Source organism: Camelus dromedarius, chromosome 20, assembly GCF_036321535.1.
Source record: "Camelus dromedarius isolate mCamDro1 chromosome 20, mCamDro1.pat, whole genome shotgun sequence".
NCBI lineage: Eukaryota > Metazoa > Chordata > Mammalia > Artiodactyla > Camelidae > Camelus > Camelus dromedarius.
Window position 1 is genome coordinate 8,429,403 of NC_087455.1, and position 14,583 is coordinate 8,443,985.

The 14,583-nt window shown below is 42.6% G+C and overlaps 1 protein-coding gene across 3 annotated transcripts in view; it reads left to right on the forward strand.

The window, feature by feature from the left end:
- The window catches only part of ADCY8 (adenylate cyclase 8), a 188,916-nt gene that overhangs the window by 26,264 nt on the left and 148,069 nt on the right, over nucleotides 1-14,583 (forward strand). For all 3 annotated transcript variants that reach the window (XM_031439644.2, XM_010988790.3, XM_010988791.3), the window contains exon 2: nucleotides 11,826-11,975. In XM_031439644.2, coding sequence (XP_031295504.1) covers nucleotides 11,826-11,975 — 150 coding nt within the window. The remainder of the gene's footprint in view (nucleotides 1-11,825; nucleotides 11,976-14,583) is intronic.

Sequence of the window (14,583 nt, forward strand, 5' to 3'; positions counted from 1 at the left end):
TTGGAGGTTGACACTCGTCAGGGTTATGAATGCTTTCTAGTTATTACAGGTGGGATCCGCTGAGAAGCAGACTTTGAGAGGGAGATTAGTGTGTAGGAAGTTTATTAGGGGATGCTTTTGGGATCAGCATCCGTGGAAGGGAAGAAAAGGAAGCAGAAATAGACAAAGGGACAAGTTGAGCTGTGATGCAGTTTCAGCAGCAACCTCAGGAACCCCCATGGGGGCTTCTGAAGCTGGGAGGATGTTTCTGAGTTGGAGGTATGAGCACTTATACCACCATGTTGATTAGTCTTGGAGAATGGTCTTGGGTGAGGAGGCCCTCTCAGCCGAGCTTATCCTCAAAGGATGATGGCAGCCAAGGGCTGTCTGCCAGCAGTAATCCCAGGGGAATACATCCCTGATTCCTGAAGGGAGGTCTAGTGGCTCATCCCAAGATCCACCACTGTCCACCCCTTGTGCCGCTAGGACCTACATCTTCCCAAGTTCTGAGAGGTGCTTTTCTGTGATCCTGGTGAGCCTCTCTTCTTTAGGGGAGCTCAGAAGGGGACAGTTAGTGGGATCCATTGTAGTCCCCACTGCTGCAGCTGGTCGTGGGGCCCCAGCTGACACCCATGGCCAGGGTTATACCTTTCCTAGAATGGTGACTCTTCTTATCTGCTGGTCACTTGGCATAAGGAGCCAGCATGCCATATTTTATAGTTCACTGGGGACTGTTACCATGTCGCCTGGTGGAGATATTCGGCCTGTGGAAAGCTGGAACCCTAAAGCCACAGAACCCAGGGTTTCAGGCTCCCCACGTGAGCCACTGGGAGTGATGATAAACAGGGCCACTCCCACTTCCCTCCTTGTTTCCCAGCCTCATGCATCCCACCTAGCAGGGCATGACACCACAGAGAGGCCCTTGATTTAAAGTGCCCACTGCATCCTGAAGGGTGGCACCCCAACTTTGGACGGTGCTCCCTCATTTATCCTCGCCTCAGCTTCTGGGAGTCGGGTAAATGATATGGAATGCTGCAGTCACGGGCCCATTCCCACACCCCCTCTGCCATGCAGGATGTCCCGGGTCTGACACGACACCACTGAAGATGCCTGGAGTGTTCTCCCCAAGCCAGACTCTCCCACACACATCTGTCTCCAAAGCTATATATAGCGAGACTACCCCAGGCTCATCCCGCCACCTCCATTTCTAGATTTGTAAAGCTAACCCTGGAGGAAGACGCGCTCTTAAAGGTAGCTGACGCAGACGCCCAGCTTCCCAGCTCTTCCCTGCCCTGTGTGTCTGGGACGGAGGATGCAGCAAAGGTGGAAGTCTTCATCGGTGACCTGCCAGTGACCCGACCAGGAGGGTCCACGCAGCAGGGGAGAAATTCTCTTGCATCTCACAGGCCCCAGACGGCCCTTTGCCTCTTTCTACCCACATCCATAAAGCACTTTAGATGCAAGGCCTGACAGGCCCTAGATGAAGAGGGAAGAGAATTGAATCAGTGTCCACTTTGGTCCCCAAGACATATCTGATTTGCCTGCCTGTGAATATTTATAGCCTTCATTTCCCACACAGTGTTGCAGAAGGGCGGTGCCTGCCTTTTCAGAAAGGATGCCCGATTCCTTCCTGACCGCCGGCCACAGATGGGTCATGAATTCACTTTTTCATTGAAAAACCACTTATTATTCACCTACCATTGCTAACTACACTGCCAGGGATCGTGGGCATCAAGATGGTGGCTTTTCCAATGTCCACTTCTTTTGTTAACGTCTTTATTTTCTGTTATACGTGTCACAGTGGGACACGTAGCTGCTTGGGTGAAACCCACACTCTGTTGGAATCACAGCTTACACTGAGGTTAGGTTTTAAAGCTAACAACTTAGTCAAAAGCCAGGCTGTAAAAAAAAAACCTCTTAAATGCTAAAAAAAATAAAAAAGTAAAAGTCAGCGAATGGATGTATTATGTCTCAATTAACCCAATACAGTCCTAAGTTTTCATCCCGAGTGGCTGAGCTCCAAATAAGGCAGCTGGTTTACCTCCCTCTCTGTCTTTCTTCCCCTTTCTCACCAGCAACTTGCCACTCTTCATACATATCAATTAAATGCACAAATGCAAAAACTCCACTGTGTTACCGTTTGTCACCCTGTGGAACTCAGGGTCAAATAGAGAAGCTTCCTTCGATTCTCTAGGCACATTTGACAAAACTCTGGACCTAGACCTGGCTCCTGGTTTTGCAGAGTAACAGCTGAGTTGACATAAGGGGCTAAGCCTCTTGAAGAAGCATTTCCTCCTAAAACAAGGTTCGTTAATGTGGATGTTAAGAAGAATTCCTCGATGATGCCAGCTCTAGCTGGAATGTACTAAAAGAAGGAGTTGTGCAGTTAAGGACTGGAGACAGTGACATGGAACAGATTTTGGCATCAGACATGCTCCCAGTTCCACTGTGGAATATACGACCTGGGGCAAGTTAAGGGAGGTAAGGGTCTGTCTTCTTATTCATATAAAATGGTGAAAGTCCTGCTGTGCAGGATTGGGATAAGGCCTAATGAGACAGTGGCGCTATTGTGGAAAACATTTAGCGCGTGGCAATAAATGTCTGACTCTCTTGGCCCTCTCTCTGCTTTTACTCCCGCATCTGGCCGCTCCATTACCACCCCCCTTTCCAGCAATGCTGGGCATTTCTTAGCTCCCCAGATGATTCCTAATTTTTCTTGCCTCTAGGCTTTTCCACATACTATTTCTTCAAAACCCTCTCCCCATTCTTTCCTTGTCTAACTCCTACTCATTATTCAAGCTTTGACTTAAATGTCACCTCCCCCAGGGAGCCTTCCCAGGTCCCCCTAACTTCTATTAGCCTCCATCGTGATGCATTATCTTTACTCATTGTATTGTTAGTGCTCAAAAAGGTAAACTTTGAAGACTAACTGGCTGGATTCCAAGCCTGTCCCTTTCACTTATAGGAGGGAACTGAAGCAGCGTATTTAACCTGTCTTGGCCTCAGTTTACTCACCTATAAAGTGCAGATTGGAGCAACCAGGTACCCCTGTTTTCCTAGGACAGTTGAGGTTCATACCTATGATCTTAGCAGAGTTACTGAGTGGCCCCTTTCAGCATCAAAACTGTTCTATTTGAATAATGTTATATGGTCGCCCTAATAGTAATAAGAGCACCAACTTCACTGGATTACTGTGCAAATTAAATGCATTGATACAGGCATAACGTTTAAAGCAGTGCCTACGTCAGAGCAGGTGCTCAATGCTATTAAATAGTTAATAATGTTAGCGTTCGCATGGCAGGCATCGATGGCTATTGGTGTATCTCTGTCCTGACACTCACCACACCGCGTGGGAATCGCACATCTAATTGTTTCCCTTCCCTGCGAAACCTGAGACCCTTGAAGGCTGGGGTACCATGTGTCTTGACTATCTTTTAACCCATAGTGTGTATGTAGCTCAATGGATAACTCTATAGTCATTTACGCAAAGAAAAGAAATCTATCCAACGGGGTTAGAAATTTGGAGATATTTAAAAGAGAGTTTGTTTTGCAAGCCAAGCAAATTTTGAAGATGAAACTGCCCACCTACCATTTATCCAGCAGTCATTTAGTGAGCAGCTACTATGTGCTGCTAACTGCTAAATTCTAGGGGAGCGTTTCTCAACCTCGGCGCTATTGATGTTCGGAGCAGGATGGTTCTCTGTTGGGAGGGAGAGGCTGTCCTGTGCAGGGTAGGATGTTCGGCAGCATGGCTGGCCTCCATCACCAAGTGCCAATACTGTCCCCTCCAAATGCGACAACCAAAAATATCTCCAGATATTACCAAATGTCCCCTAGTGGGCAAAATCTCCCCTATTTGAGAAACACTGCTCCAAGGGTAGGGCCTGCCCTTTTCACTTTAGTAATCATGTTGAGAGGCTGAGCAATCTGGTACTTGTGCGTTTTGTATGACAAAAACCAGGACTGTGCAATCCTGGCAGAGTGTAGACAGGCTTTCAATTTCCCCCCGAGTCATGAATATTAATGACAAGTTAATTTAGTACTATGCATTCTTTTTTAGCTAGCAGCATTTAGTCAAACAATCAATTCAGTAAAGATAATGTCTCTGCATGAACTATTTCCTGTGTTTTCTACTGTTTGTTCATTCACTCATTGTTGGGTGCCTGCTGTCTGTCACACACGGCTTCTCTTCGTTTTGACTGTTGTCGGTTTTGGAGATGACACCTTTTTCCTCCCTTCTTTGGTCTGACATCAAGAGCCCTCATACAGCTGTTGCAAACAAGAGTCGTGAATGGTTGTAAAGGACGAGTATCATCAAAAAATTTAAATCTTCTATTGGAACGAAATGCCTCCATGGAAAGTTTGTCATCTAGCCTGGCACCCCACCCATGTCTTTCTGGAGAAATTGTCCCAGGTCTTCTGACAAACAGCCCTTCTGACATTTGTCATGGAGATCAAACAGGACTGGTGAGAGAACCAATTATTGTTCTTATTTGTGTTTTCTGAAGCTCCTTCCCTTTTTTGCAAGGTTGGCCACCATTTTCAATGGCCCAGGCAGTGATTTATTCATTAAGCCACCAGGCGTTGTAACAATGTGAAAATGTGTGTGTGTGTGTGTGTGTGTGTGAGCTGGGAGGGGGAAGAGGGGAGGGGCAGTGAGACATTTTAGGAAAAGCGAACCAAATATGCAAAGGTCTGGAGATGTAAGAGCTTGGATCGCAGATCATTCAGGTCCCGGCAGGAAATAGATTAACACTCATAGGGGTAAGTGAAGTGATCTCAAGCAAACTTTGGGACAGGGCTAAGGGAGCCACAAAGCTTGATGAGGCACAGAGGATGCTCTTCCCCACCGTCGGGAGCCTGATGGAGCAAAGAGGGATGGCATTAACAGAACCTGGGGAGAGCTGACATGTTACAGAGGACACCGTCATTGCCCCAACCGCTCTAGGACGAGTGTTACCCCAGTCTCTCTCTCTTCCCTCCTTCCTGTCTCCTTCCTGAACTAGCCACTGCAGAACCCAAATGGAAGCTGAGGACAAGGAAGCCTGATGCAGTCCAGGGATATGAACCTTTCAGAGCACAGAGTCGGGCACAGAAAGGCAGCTCTTTAGGGACAAAAAGAGAATAACCGGCAAAGCTGGTCCAGATAACTCCAAGTTATCCTGTGTGACTAGGAACCGGGGGGCACATAGGGGAGAAATAGGAGTCAGGAGAGAGAGAGACAGAGAACCAAATCCCCAAGGCGCTTCCTTCATCTCTGCCCGCCGCCTTGTTCTGGAGGCAGTCTATGTGAAGATAGCAGTACAGAGCGCCTGCCACCTTGGGGTGTTTGCTGTGCATCAGGCAAACGCGAAGTACTTGACATAAAACAATTCACTCTCAATCTTTATAACCACCAGGAAGAATCACCACCGACTGACTGCAAGGTCAGACTTCTTGCGTTCAAATCCCTGCCCTCCCGCTGGGAGGGCTGTTTAACCTTAGACAAGTTACTTAACCTCTCTGAACTTCAGCTTCCTCGTATGGACATAGTAATAGTTCCTGCCCCACTGAGATTATGTAAGAACTCATACGGAAATCACTTAATATGATGCCCTGCACCTAACGTTAACTTTTAAAAGTGAGTTATAAGTGCTATTGCTCAGTCTCCCCATTTCAGCCTGTGCGTCCTCAAAAGGTTATGACGAAGCATGAGTCCTACAGACAAATCAGTGGGTAAATCCTTCTCAACATTTTATATAAATTAAGCGTAATGGAATTACCTTTCAAATTCCTGGTTTCTGTTAAAATATAGGAAAGACCCAAATGCAAATCATTATTATATTGCAACCTGTCTTTTATTTTCTTTCTAAATTTAAAAAATAGAACTATCTCTAGGGACAGATCCAATACTCACATTCCCAGAGCCAGTCTTTCCATATATACAACAGCACCTAAATAGATGCTTCTGGAGACCCAGAAATAAATGGAAGGAGAGTCTTTTCCCTGTTCTCAATAAAGCAGGCCTCCTCCAGCCTTCAGCAGCTTGGCTGCAGACTGGGGGATGCGCCCTGCCCGAAGCGGGCGCAGAGGGGAGGGGAGGCCCCCAGGGAGCCGGTCCTCTCTCCCACCTCCAGTCTGGCCAGTTGGCAACAAACAGCAGAGAATCCTGCTGCAACAGCAAAAAATGCAAATCCTGTATCAAATAGGGGAGCTGACTCTGCGAGCCTTTCCAACTCTGAACTCCCTGGCTTCAGACAGCAGCACCCACACTGCCCCGGGGAGGAAGGGGGCAGTCCCGTCCACATAGCGAAACTTCCAACTCCAGGGCTTGGAGGAGGAGACGGGGGAAGGTCAGGAGGGACTCGTCCTGTCCTGGGTGAAGTTGCGGAGGGCTTCCCGCATCAGAGTGACAACCTCCCTCTTCCCAGTCATCGCAAAACTGCACCAGAGAGGTGGGTAATTGGAATTCGCTCATGTGGCTCTGTCAAGTTAATTAGACTCGACAAGGGTTTGTTGGGTATTACAATGCCGGGCCCTGTGCTGAGATGAGACACAATGGATGCGGTCTCTGCCCCGTGGGATCTGGGACTTTAGTAAGGCTGATGGGCCTATAAAAAGGAGGTCAAAAGGTAGTGTAATATGCGATCTTCTGACCATGCTCAGGAAGCAGTGCTTTCCTAGGGCGGCCCATGGACCCACTGCAGCACATGCCTTTGGGAGCTTTTTAAAAATCAAGGTCCCTAGGCCTCACCCCTGGATAGCTGTATTCAGTAGGACTGAGTAGGGCCAGGGGGGTCTTTTTAAGTCCCCAGATGATTTCCACATGCAGTCAGAGTGATTCATTTTCTGGAGGTCACCCTCATCTCCTCCCTTTTTCTCATTATCTACACAAAATTTATCAGTGAATTTTGTCTTTATCCTTGAAATAGATTAAGGATCCAGCCCAGTCTCACCAGCTGCACAGTCGCCACGCTGGTCCAAGCCCACAGTCTCTTTTCTGCGGGGTTTTTCTAAGAGCCCTCTAGCTTGTCTCCCTGCCCCCATCCTGACCCCAAACAGTCTGTTTGCTTCCCGGCTGCCAGCGCATGACCCTTAAAACATGGAAGATGGGTCATGCCTCCCAGTACTCAGGACTCTCCTGGGCCTTCCCATCCCACAGAGAAAAGCCAGTATTCTTATCCTGTGCAAGACCCATTCAGTCCGGCCCTTTGTTACCTTTCTGAGTTCATCTCCTTAAAGAGCCTCCACTCTCCTGCACCTGCTCTGCTCCAGCCGCGGTGGGCTTCATGCCGGGCTCGAGTGGGCTTCTTGCTTCTCTTGACTCAGATCCTTTGCACTTTTTATTCCTTCTGCCTAAACTTCTCTTCCCACATACCCCATGACTCACTCCCTCATTTCTTTCTGGTCTTGCTCAAGCATCTTCTTATCAGAGAGTCCTTCTCTGAACTCCTTAGAAATGGGCAGCCCCACCCCTACTCCATCACGTTCTATTCTCCTTATTCTGCTGTATTTTCCTTTCAAGCATGTATCACACACACCACCACCACCACCATCGCCACCATCATCACCACCGTGCATTAGATAGTCATTGGTGTATTCACTGATTGCCTGTCTCCCACCCCTAGAATGAAACCTGGAATTTACCTGCTTTGCACACTGCCAGTGCATAAAGCTGTACCTGATACATAGAACTTTCTCTATAAATAATTTTGAATGAGTAAATTATTTAATAGTGAAGGGTTAGGGAGACATCTCAATGGCAGCTTGCAGATGTGTGTGGATACAAAAATAAAGCATTGATCCTCAAATGGTTCGGAAGCATCTCGCATTCAGTATGTCAGCTCTGGGTCAGAGGAGGCTTGCCATTGAGGTTTTCGTTACTGCCACAGAGTTTTAATTACTGTCACATGGTGGTATATATTATCTGCTGGCTGTGCAAGGCCCCTCTCTAATCGCTTTTGTAAAAATTTCTTTAGTATGCTCATTCACGTATTCTTTCAGATACACTTTTAAGTCATCTTCCAAGTTCCAAATGAAAATTCCGCTTGGGACTTTGACTGTTCATCTTATTAAAGCCATAGAACAATTTGGGTAGTATTTACATAGTTAACAGCTAGCACCCCTCTCCCAGAAATGCTTTCTTCCTTTATCTTTTGTAAAGTTGTGTACTTTTGGATTTTTCCAACTCCCACACATTTGTTACTGTGGCCAAGGATATTTTTTGGTGTTTTATATTATTATTGCTATTTTAAGGTCCGGCATATCTTGTAAATGATGATGAGTGGTACATAGGAAGGCTCCTCATTCATTTACCCACTCAGCAAGTATCGAGCACTTATTAGGTGCTGACCAGTTAACAGGCACTGTGCTGAGTCTTGTCAGCCACTGTTCTAGGCACTAGGTGTCAATCAATGGCTAAAACAAGTATTATTACAAGTAAGAATCCAGTGAGACAGACAAGCACTAAACAACCAAACAGGCAAATCAATATATACAGTTACAACTATATATTTATATTAAACAATATATAGTTACAGCTGGTGGTAGGCACACAGCATATAGGGATAAAGAATGGCGGGGAAATCCTACTTTGATATGGTGATCAGGGAGTTCCTCTCTGAGAAAACTATAACAAAGCCAAGAACAGAAGGCCAAGAGGAATCTCCAAGGCAAGAAGGATGAGGAAGAATGTCCCAGGCAGAAGGGACAGCATTTGCAACGGCCCAGAGTTAGCAAAAGCTTACAGGAGGAACAGAAATTAAACCAGCGTGGTTAGAACAAAATGAGTAGGGAGAGAAACGATAAAGAGTATCTTGTGTATTCTTGACCCTTTGACCTTCTATGTAAATTTTAGAATCATCTTGAATTCCGCTAGAGGTGAAAACACCTCCAGCTCTGAAGTCTCTGCTACGGCAACTCTTTCATCGTTCCCTGTTACGTGGTATCCAGCCCTCCATCTCCATAGGTCTTACTCGATTATTTTCAATTCAATTATTTCCTCCATTAAGTTCATTTTCTATCTCTTTGTTATGGGTGCATTAGGAATGCAATTAACATTTTATTTTGACTTTGTATCCAGCATCTTTGCTAAATTCTTATTAATCCTAGTGATTTTTCTGTAGAGACTTTTAAATATTCCACATAGATAATCATGTGCAAAAATAAAAGTCTATTTCTTCCTTTCCAAATTTTATCACCTTTATTTTGTTTTTGTCTTACTGCGATGGCTGGAATTTGAGAATGATGTCGAATACATTTGGAGATAACCAGCATCCTGGTCTTTAAGCAAATGCTTCTAAACTTTTATCATCGAGTGAGATGTTCATTTTAGGCATTCTTCTTTTTCTTTCTGTAGGTATTCTGCGTAGCGATTAAGAAAGTTTACTTCTAACTTCTGAGTTGTTTTTTTTTTTTGAAAGAATATTGAATTTCATCAATGCTGTTTCATCTCAGTGGGATGATTATGTGCTTTTTAAAAGCTGTGAATGTGGTGAATTACATTAGTTGATTTGATAATGTTAAACTATCCTCGGGTTCCTGGAATAAATTTAATGTAGCCAAACTGAATTATTTGTCTGTGTGTTGTTGGATTTGATTTAGTGATAGTATGTGTAGGAATTTTTCTCCATTTCGTAAGTGAGATTTACCTGTTATTTACCTTTATACACCAATTATATTGGCTGTGGTCTCAGGATGCTGCTAGCCTTATAAGTAGGGGATTTTCTACTCTCTGGGAGGGATTATGAAATATTTAAGTTATTTCTTTCACAAGTGTTTGTAGAATGCTTTGATGAAGCCATCTGGGCCTGTTGCTTTCCTTGGGGAAGGATTTTTAATTATGATTGCGTTTATGTAATTTTTATTCTTGAGTCAGTTTTGATAAAGGTATATTATGAAAAATACATCAATTCCATTTGTGATTTTCATTAGTATTAAACTTTACATTTTCTGCTTATCTATTAATTTCTGCAGTGTATTTAAATTCTCATTTCCTATCCTTGATATTGCAGTATTGCTTATTTGAATCTTTTCTCTTTTCTTCTCTGTTAAGCTTGTAAGAAGTGTCACTGTTTCATTCGTCTTTTCAGGAAACAAACTTTATTGACTCTCTTTATTATATATTTGTTTTTTAATTCATTCGTTTCTGCTCCTTTCTTATTTTTTTTTCCTTCTACACGTTTTGGATTTATCTGTTTTTCCTTTTTTTTTTTTGTTAAACCCTTAAGTTGAATGGCCAACACATTCATTTTCAACCTTGCTTCTTTTCCTAATGAAGGACTTTTTATTATATATTCCTCGGTGGGGACTACTAAGTTTAGTTCAGTAGGATTTCCATTATTCTTTAGCTACACATACTTTCCATTATGGTTTTTTTAGATCCATGAGTTATTTAGGAATATTTTCCATTTCTAAACACATAGGGTTCTTTCAGTTGTCTTTTTTAATTGCTTTGTAACTTGATTTCACTGTAGTCATTGACTGTGGTTACATGATCTTGGAAATTTGCTGAGGCTAACTCCATGTCCTATCGTAAAATCACATTTTACAAATATTCAATATGTGCCAAAAAAGAATTAGTATTATTAAACCTGCATGCCACGTTCCAGTTCAAGCCTGTTAATTGCATAAGCTACTCAAGTTGTTTCTATCTTTGCTGATTTTTTAAAAATCTTCTTCACCTCCTAACTGCTGGAAATTCTGTGCTATGCTGTTTCTTTCTTCCAAGTGTTGACTCCCTTCCAGAATCGGCTTTCTTTTCTTCACTAGAGAGAGGTGTGGAAAGGGACAAATATAAAGTACAAAGTTTAACTTAAGAGTCCAGCCAGGAGATTTTGGCGCTGAGGAGGTGGGTAATGGCAATGGAGATGGAAAGCGCGGGACAAAGGTGATATCTTCTGCTGAGTTAGAAACATCAGGATTTAGATGCTACCCAAGAGGAACTGGGTACCAAAGTCAAAATACAATAGAACCATTCAAAAAAAAACATAAATACAAAACAGAAACAGACTCATCCTGGAGAATGTCATTCTAAGTGAAGTAAGCCAGAAAGAGAAAGAAAAATACCATATGAGTTTGCTCATATGTGGAATCTAAAAAACAAGAACAAAAACAAACAAACAAACAAACAAAAACAAAGCGTAAATACAGGACAGAAATAGACTCATAAACAGAGAATACAGACTTGTGGTTGCCAGGGGGGTGGAGGGTGGGAAGGGATAGACTGGGATTTCAAAATTGTAGAATAGATAAACAAGATTACACGGTATAGCACAGGGAAATATACACAAAATATTATGATAACTCACAGAGAAAAAAATGTGACAATGAGTGTGTATATGTCCATGAATGACCGAAAAATTGTGCTGAACACTGGAATTTGACACAACATTGTAAAGTGATTATAAATCAATAAAAAATGTTAAAAAAAATTTTTTAAAAGTTTAAAAAAAACAATAGAACCATTCAACTAATACCTTTACTGTTTCTTATTAATCTTTCTCTTTTTCTCACCTGATTCCCCAAACCCATAAAAAAGCCCAAAATTTCAGCTAGTGAAGGGGGAGGTGAGATAGAGTGAGGAAGAGAGAAGCCACCCTTCTGTACTTGAGGTTTCCAATCCAAGTTCAAACCCAAACTTGGGGAGGGAGAACCTTTAAATTGGATAGAGTGGTGGAGGAAGGACTGAGAGGATGAGCTGACCCAAGACCTGAATGAAGGGCATGGTTCTGTTAACCTTCCATCAAACTCTTGGACAACTACCTTGAGATTTACCTTGGAAATTTTAATTTATTAATTTTCTCTTTGCCTCCAAACAGCTCTTGTTTTAACCACTTACCCAGGCTACGTCTGTAATTCTGTTTTAGGTTGTGGCTCAGGCAGTGTTATTCATGTGTATGAACACAGCTGGCATCTTCATCAGTTACCTGTCAGATCGGGCCCAGCGCCAAGCCTTCCTGGAGACGCGGAGGTGCGTGGAGGCCAGGCTGCGGCTGGAGACGGAAAACCAAAGACAGGTACCAACTGGAAAGGCCGGGTGCCCTGGGTATTACCTAGCCAGTCTTTGAATTACACAGAGCTTTTTTCTCCCCAAACACATTCTGACCAACAAGTGTTATCTCAGAGTTTGTATCGTGGGATCCTGGAGTCTAAAATAGTTACTGAGACTCAGAGGTCAAAGCGAGTTGGTCTCATTTTCCACACTCAATTGTTCCCCACAAGAAATAAAATGATTCTAATCATAAAGTGATTTTCTGACACTTTTCACTGACATCTATGTTCGTGAACAAGGCCATGGCTTTTGAAAACCATTAACATTCTCATCTTTGACTTTCCTTTTCTCAAACTATCAATTGCTATTTCAAATAAATTTTTCACTACATAGCAATTCAGATTATAGGAAATTCAGAGAAGAATCTTGTACGTGTGTAGTTCCTAATACTTCAATCTGATTTTCAGAAGTGATGACTGAACACAATAAATTTTATAAAACAGGATACCAATCCCAGGATAGGGGATGCAGTAATGAAAGCAGGTTGTTCCATGGTGGAAGCCATGAGTTTCAGTTTGAAGAAGTTAAAATAAAGGAGTTTCTTGGACATCCTGACTGGGTGGATTGTAAGGATTTAAAAAATAGCTTTGGCCTCATGTGATATGTTTCCAAAAATAAAATCAGCTTTCAAAAAATAAAGATATGCTCCTATTTAAATTATTCATATATTAAAAATGAATGCGTATCTTTGCTTCTGAAAGTAATTTTCAAATAGGAATGACAGGGATGTGTTGAAAGTAGGTCATAGAATGAATACATTTTATGTTCAATATGTTTGTATACTCTTGGGAATCCAACACTGAATAAATATATGAATTCTACTATACTAGGCTCTTTTTTAAAGTTATGTCTGTGGATGCACACTTGTTATTTTAGGCTTTGTGCAATAATGGTTTGAGAAATTGTAAAGAAAGTAGCTTCAAAAAAAATGCTGTATTTCCTTCACCTAAATCTGAGTAAATCATCGATAAAACAAGTGAGCAAAGCCAGGTCTGGGTGATAATGGATGAGGCGGCCAGGTAGGGTGCAGCCCAACAAAACTCCTCTCTCACTGCTGCTTGTTATGGCCAGGGGCACAGAGGAAACTACTGAATTTCCAGGTCCTCCATGGACTTCAGAGGTTTCAGAATTAGGACATTTCTAAGTTGATGTCTAAAGCAATTATAGAATCTCATAATAGATCTATTGTAGTTGCCCTGAACATCACTATAAAAGAATTTAGAAAAATAACTTTAAGGAAAAAAAATCACTGTGTACAATAAATACGAGTATCTCCCAGTATCTCCCAGGAGATATGATATATTATATATTACATATATACATATATATATATATATATATATATATATATATATATATATATATATAGTGTTCCTCTGCAAAACAGAGCAGTTGCCAGACTAACACATCACTCTTTCCATGGGATCTATGCCAATTCAGACAGTGCTGCTGTATTAATAATTTATCAACTATTCTTGATGCTGTTACAGCCAGAACTGCAATTGTGGATAAGTTGTCTGGGAAGCTCAGTCTTTTATTTAATGTTTATGAAACACTGCCGACACGGGAAATGATTGCCTTATCATATTCATCATTCTTCTTTTCCCGTTCTTCAAGTTCAACATCTTGGAGCCACTACTACCATATAATAATCTAACATGGTGAAGGGTCCTCCCTCCATCCTCTCTAATCTTCATCTTTTTTAAGTTGATGGGAGGAGAGAGGAAATAAATACTCAGGGGTGAGAACAAGTGACAACTCAAATGTAGTAAAAATTTCACTAGAATTCATACCATAGCATATTACGTCCTAGTTGGCCACCTAAACCGCTTAACTCTCAGTCCTACGTTCCTCATCTGTACACAGGACAATAACTTTCTTTTCATCAGTATTTTGTTGGCCTCAAGTAAGATAATGTATAGAAGGCAATATAAAACGGTAAGTCAGCCTCATTATTTTTATGGATGAAGTACAAGAAAAAACTCTTTGGGTGGAAGGTTCTTTGTTCTGAGGATTAAGTAAAATGTGCTGTAGGTTTGTTGTAGTTCTGTGTTCACAATTATGATAAAGTATTTCTGGTATATTGGCCACCTGTTTCTGCCCAGTGGTGGTGCCTAAGCTCGCTGGCTCCGCGTCATTTAATGGTAATGTTACTTTCCATTGATATTGATCTGTGATTCAGGTTTCCATGACCCCTGGGAGCTTCCTCAGTGGTAGATGGGCCGTGAAGTCACAGGTTTGAAATGAGATTGCCCAGGATTTGAAAATGTTCCTTAGTTGCTGACTATCTTAGGGAGCTTGGTCAAGCTCTGGGTCTTAGTTACTCCAGCTCTAGCATGGGGATGATCATGCACTCCCCAAAGAGGCTCCTTAACAGCTAGAAATATTGTGCGCAGGGTCCCTGCAGCTCCGAGAAGGACTTTTATCAGCACGATGGTGCACATTGATTTATATGACTCAGCCGACATAGCAGTCCCCAGAGGACTCATTTGAGAACATGTTATGGATTGGCTTTTCTCAGTGGAAACCCCAGCTGAAAGTTATTCATATGGAAGGAAATCAGGATGGTGGTT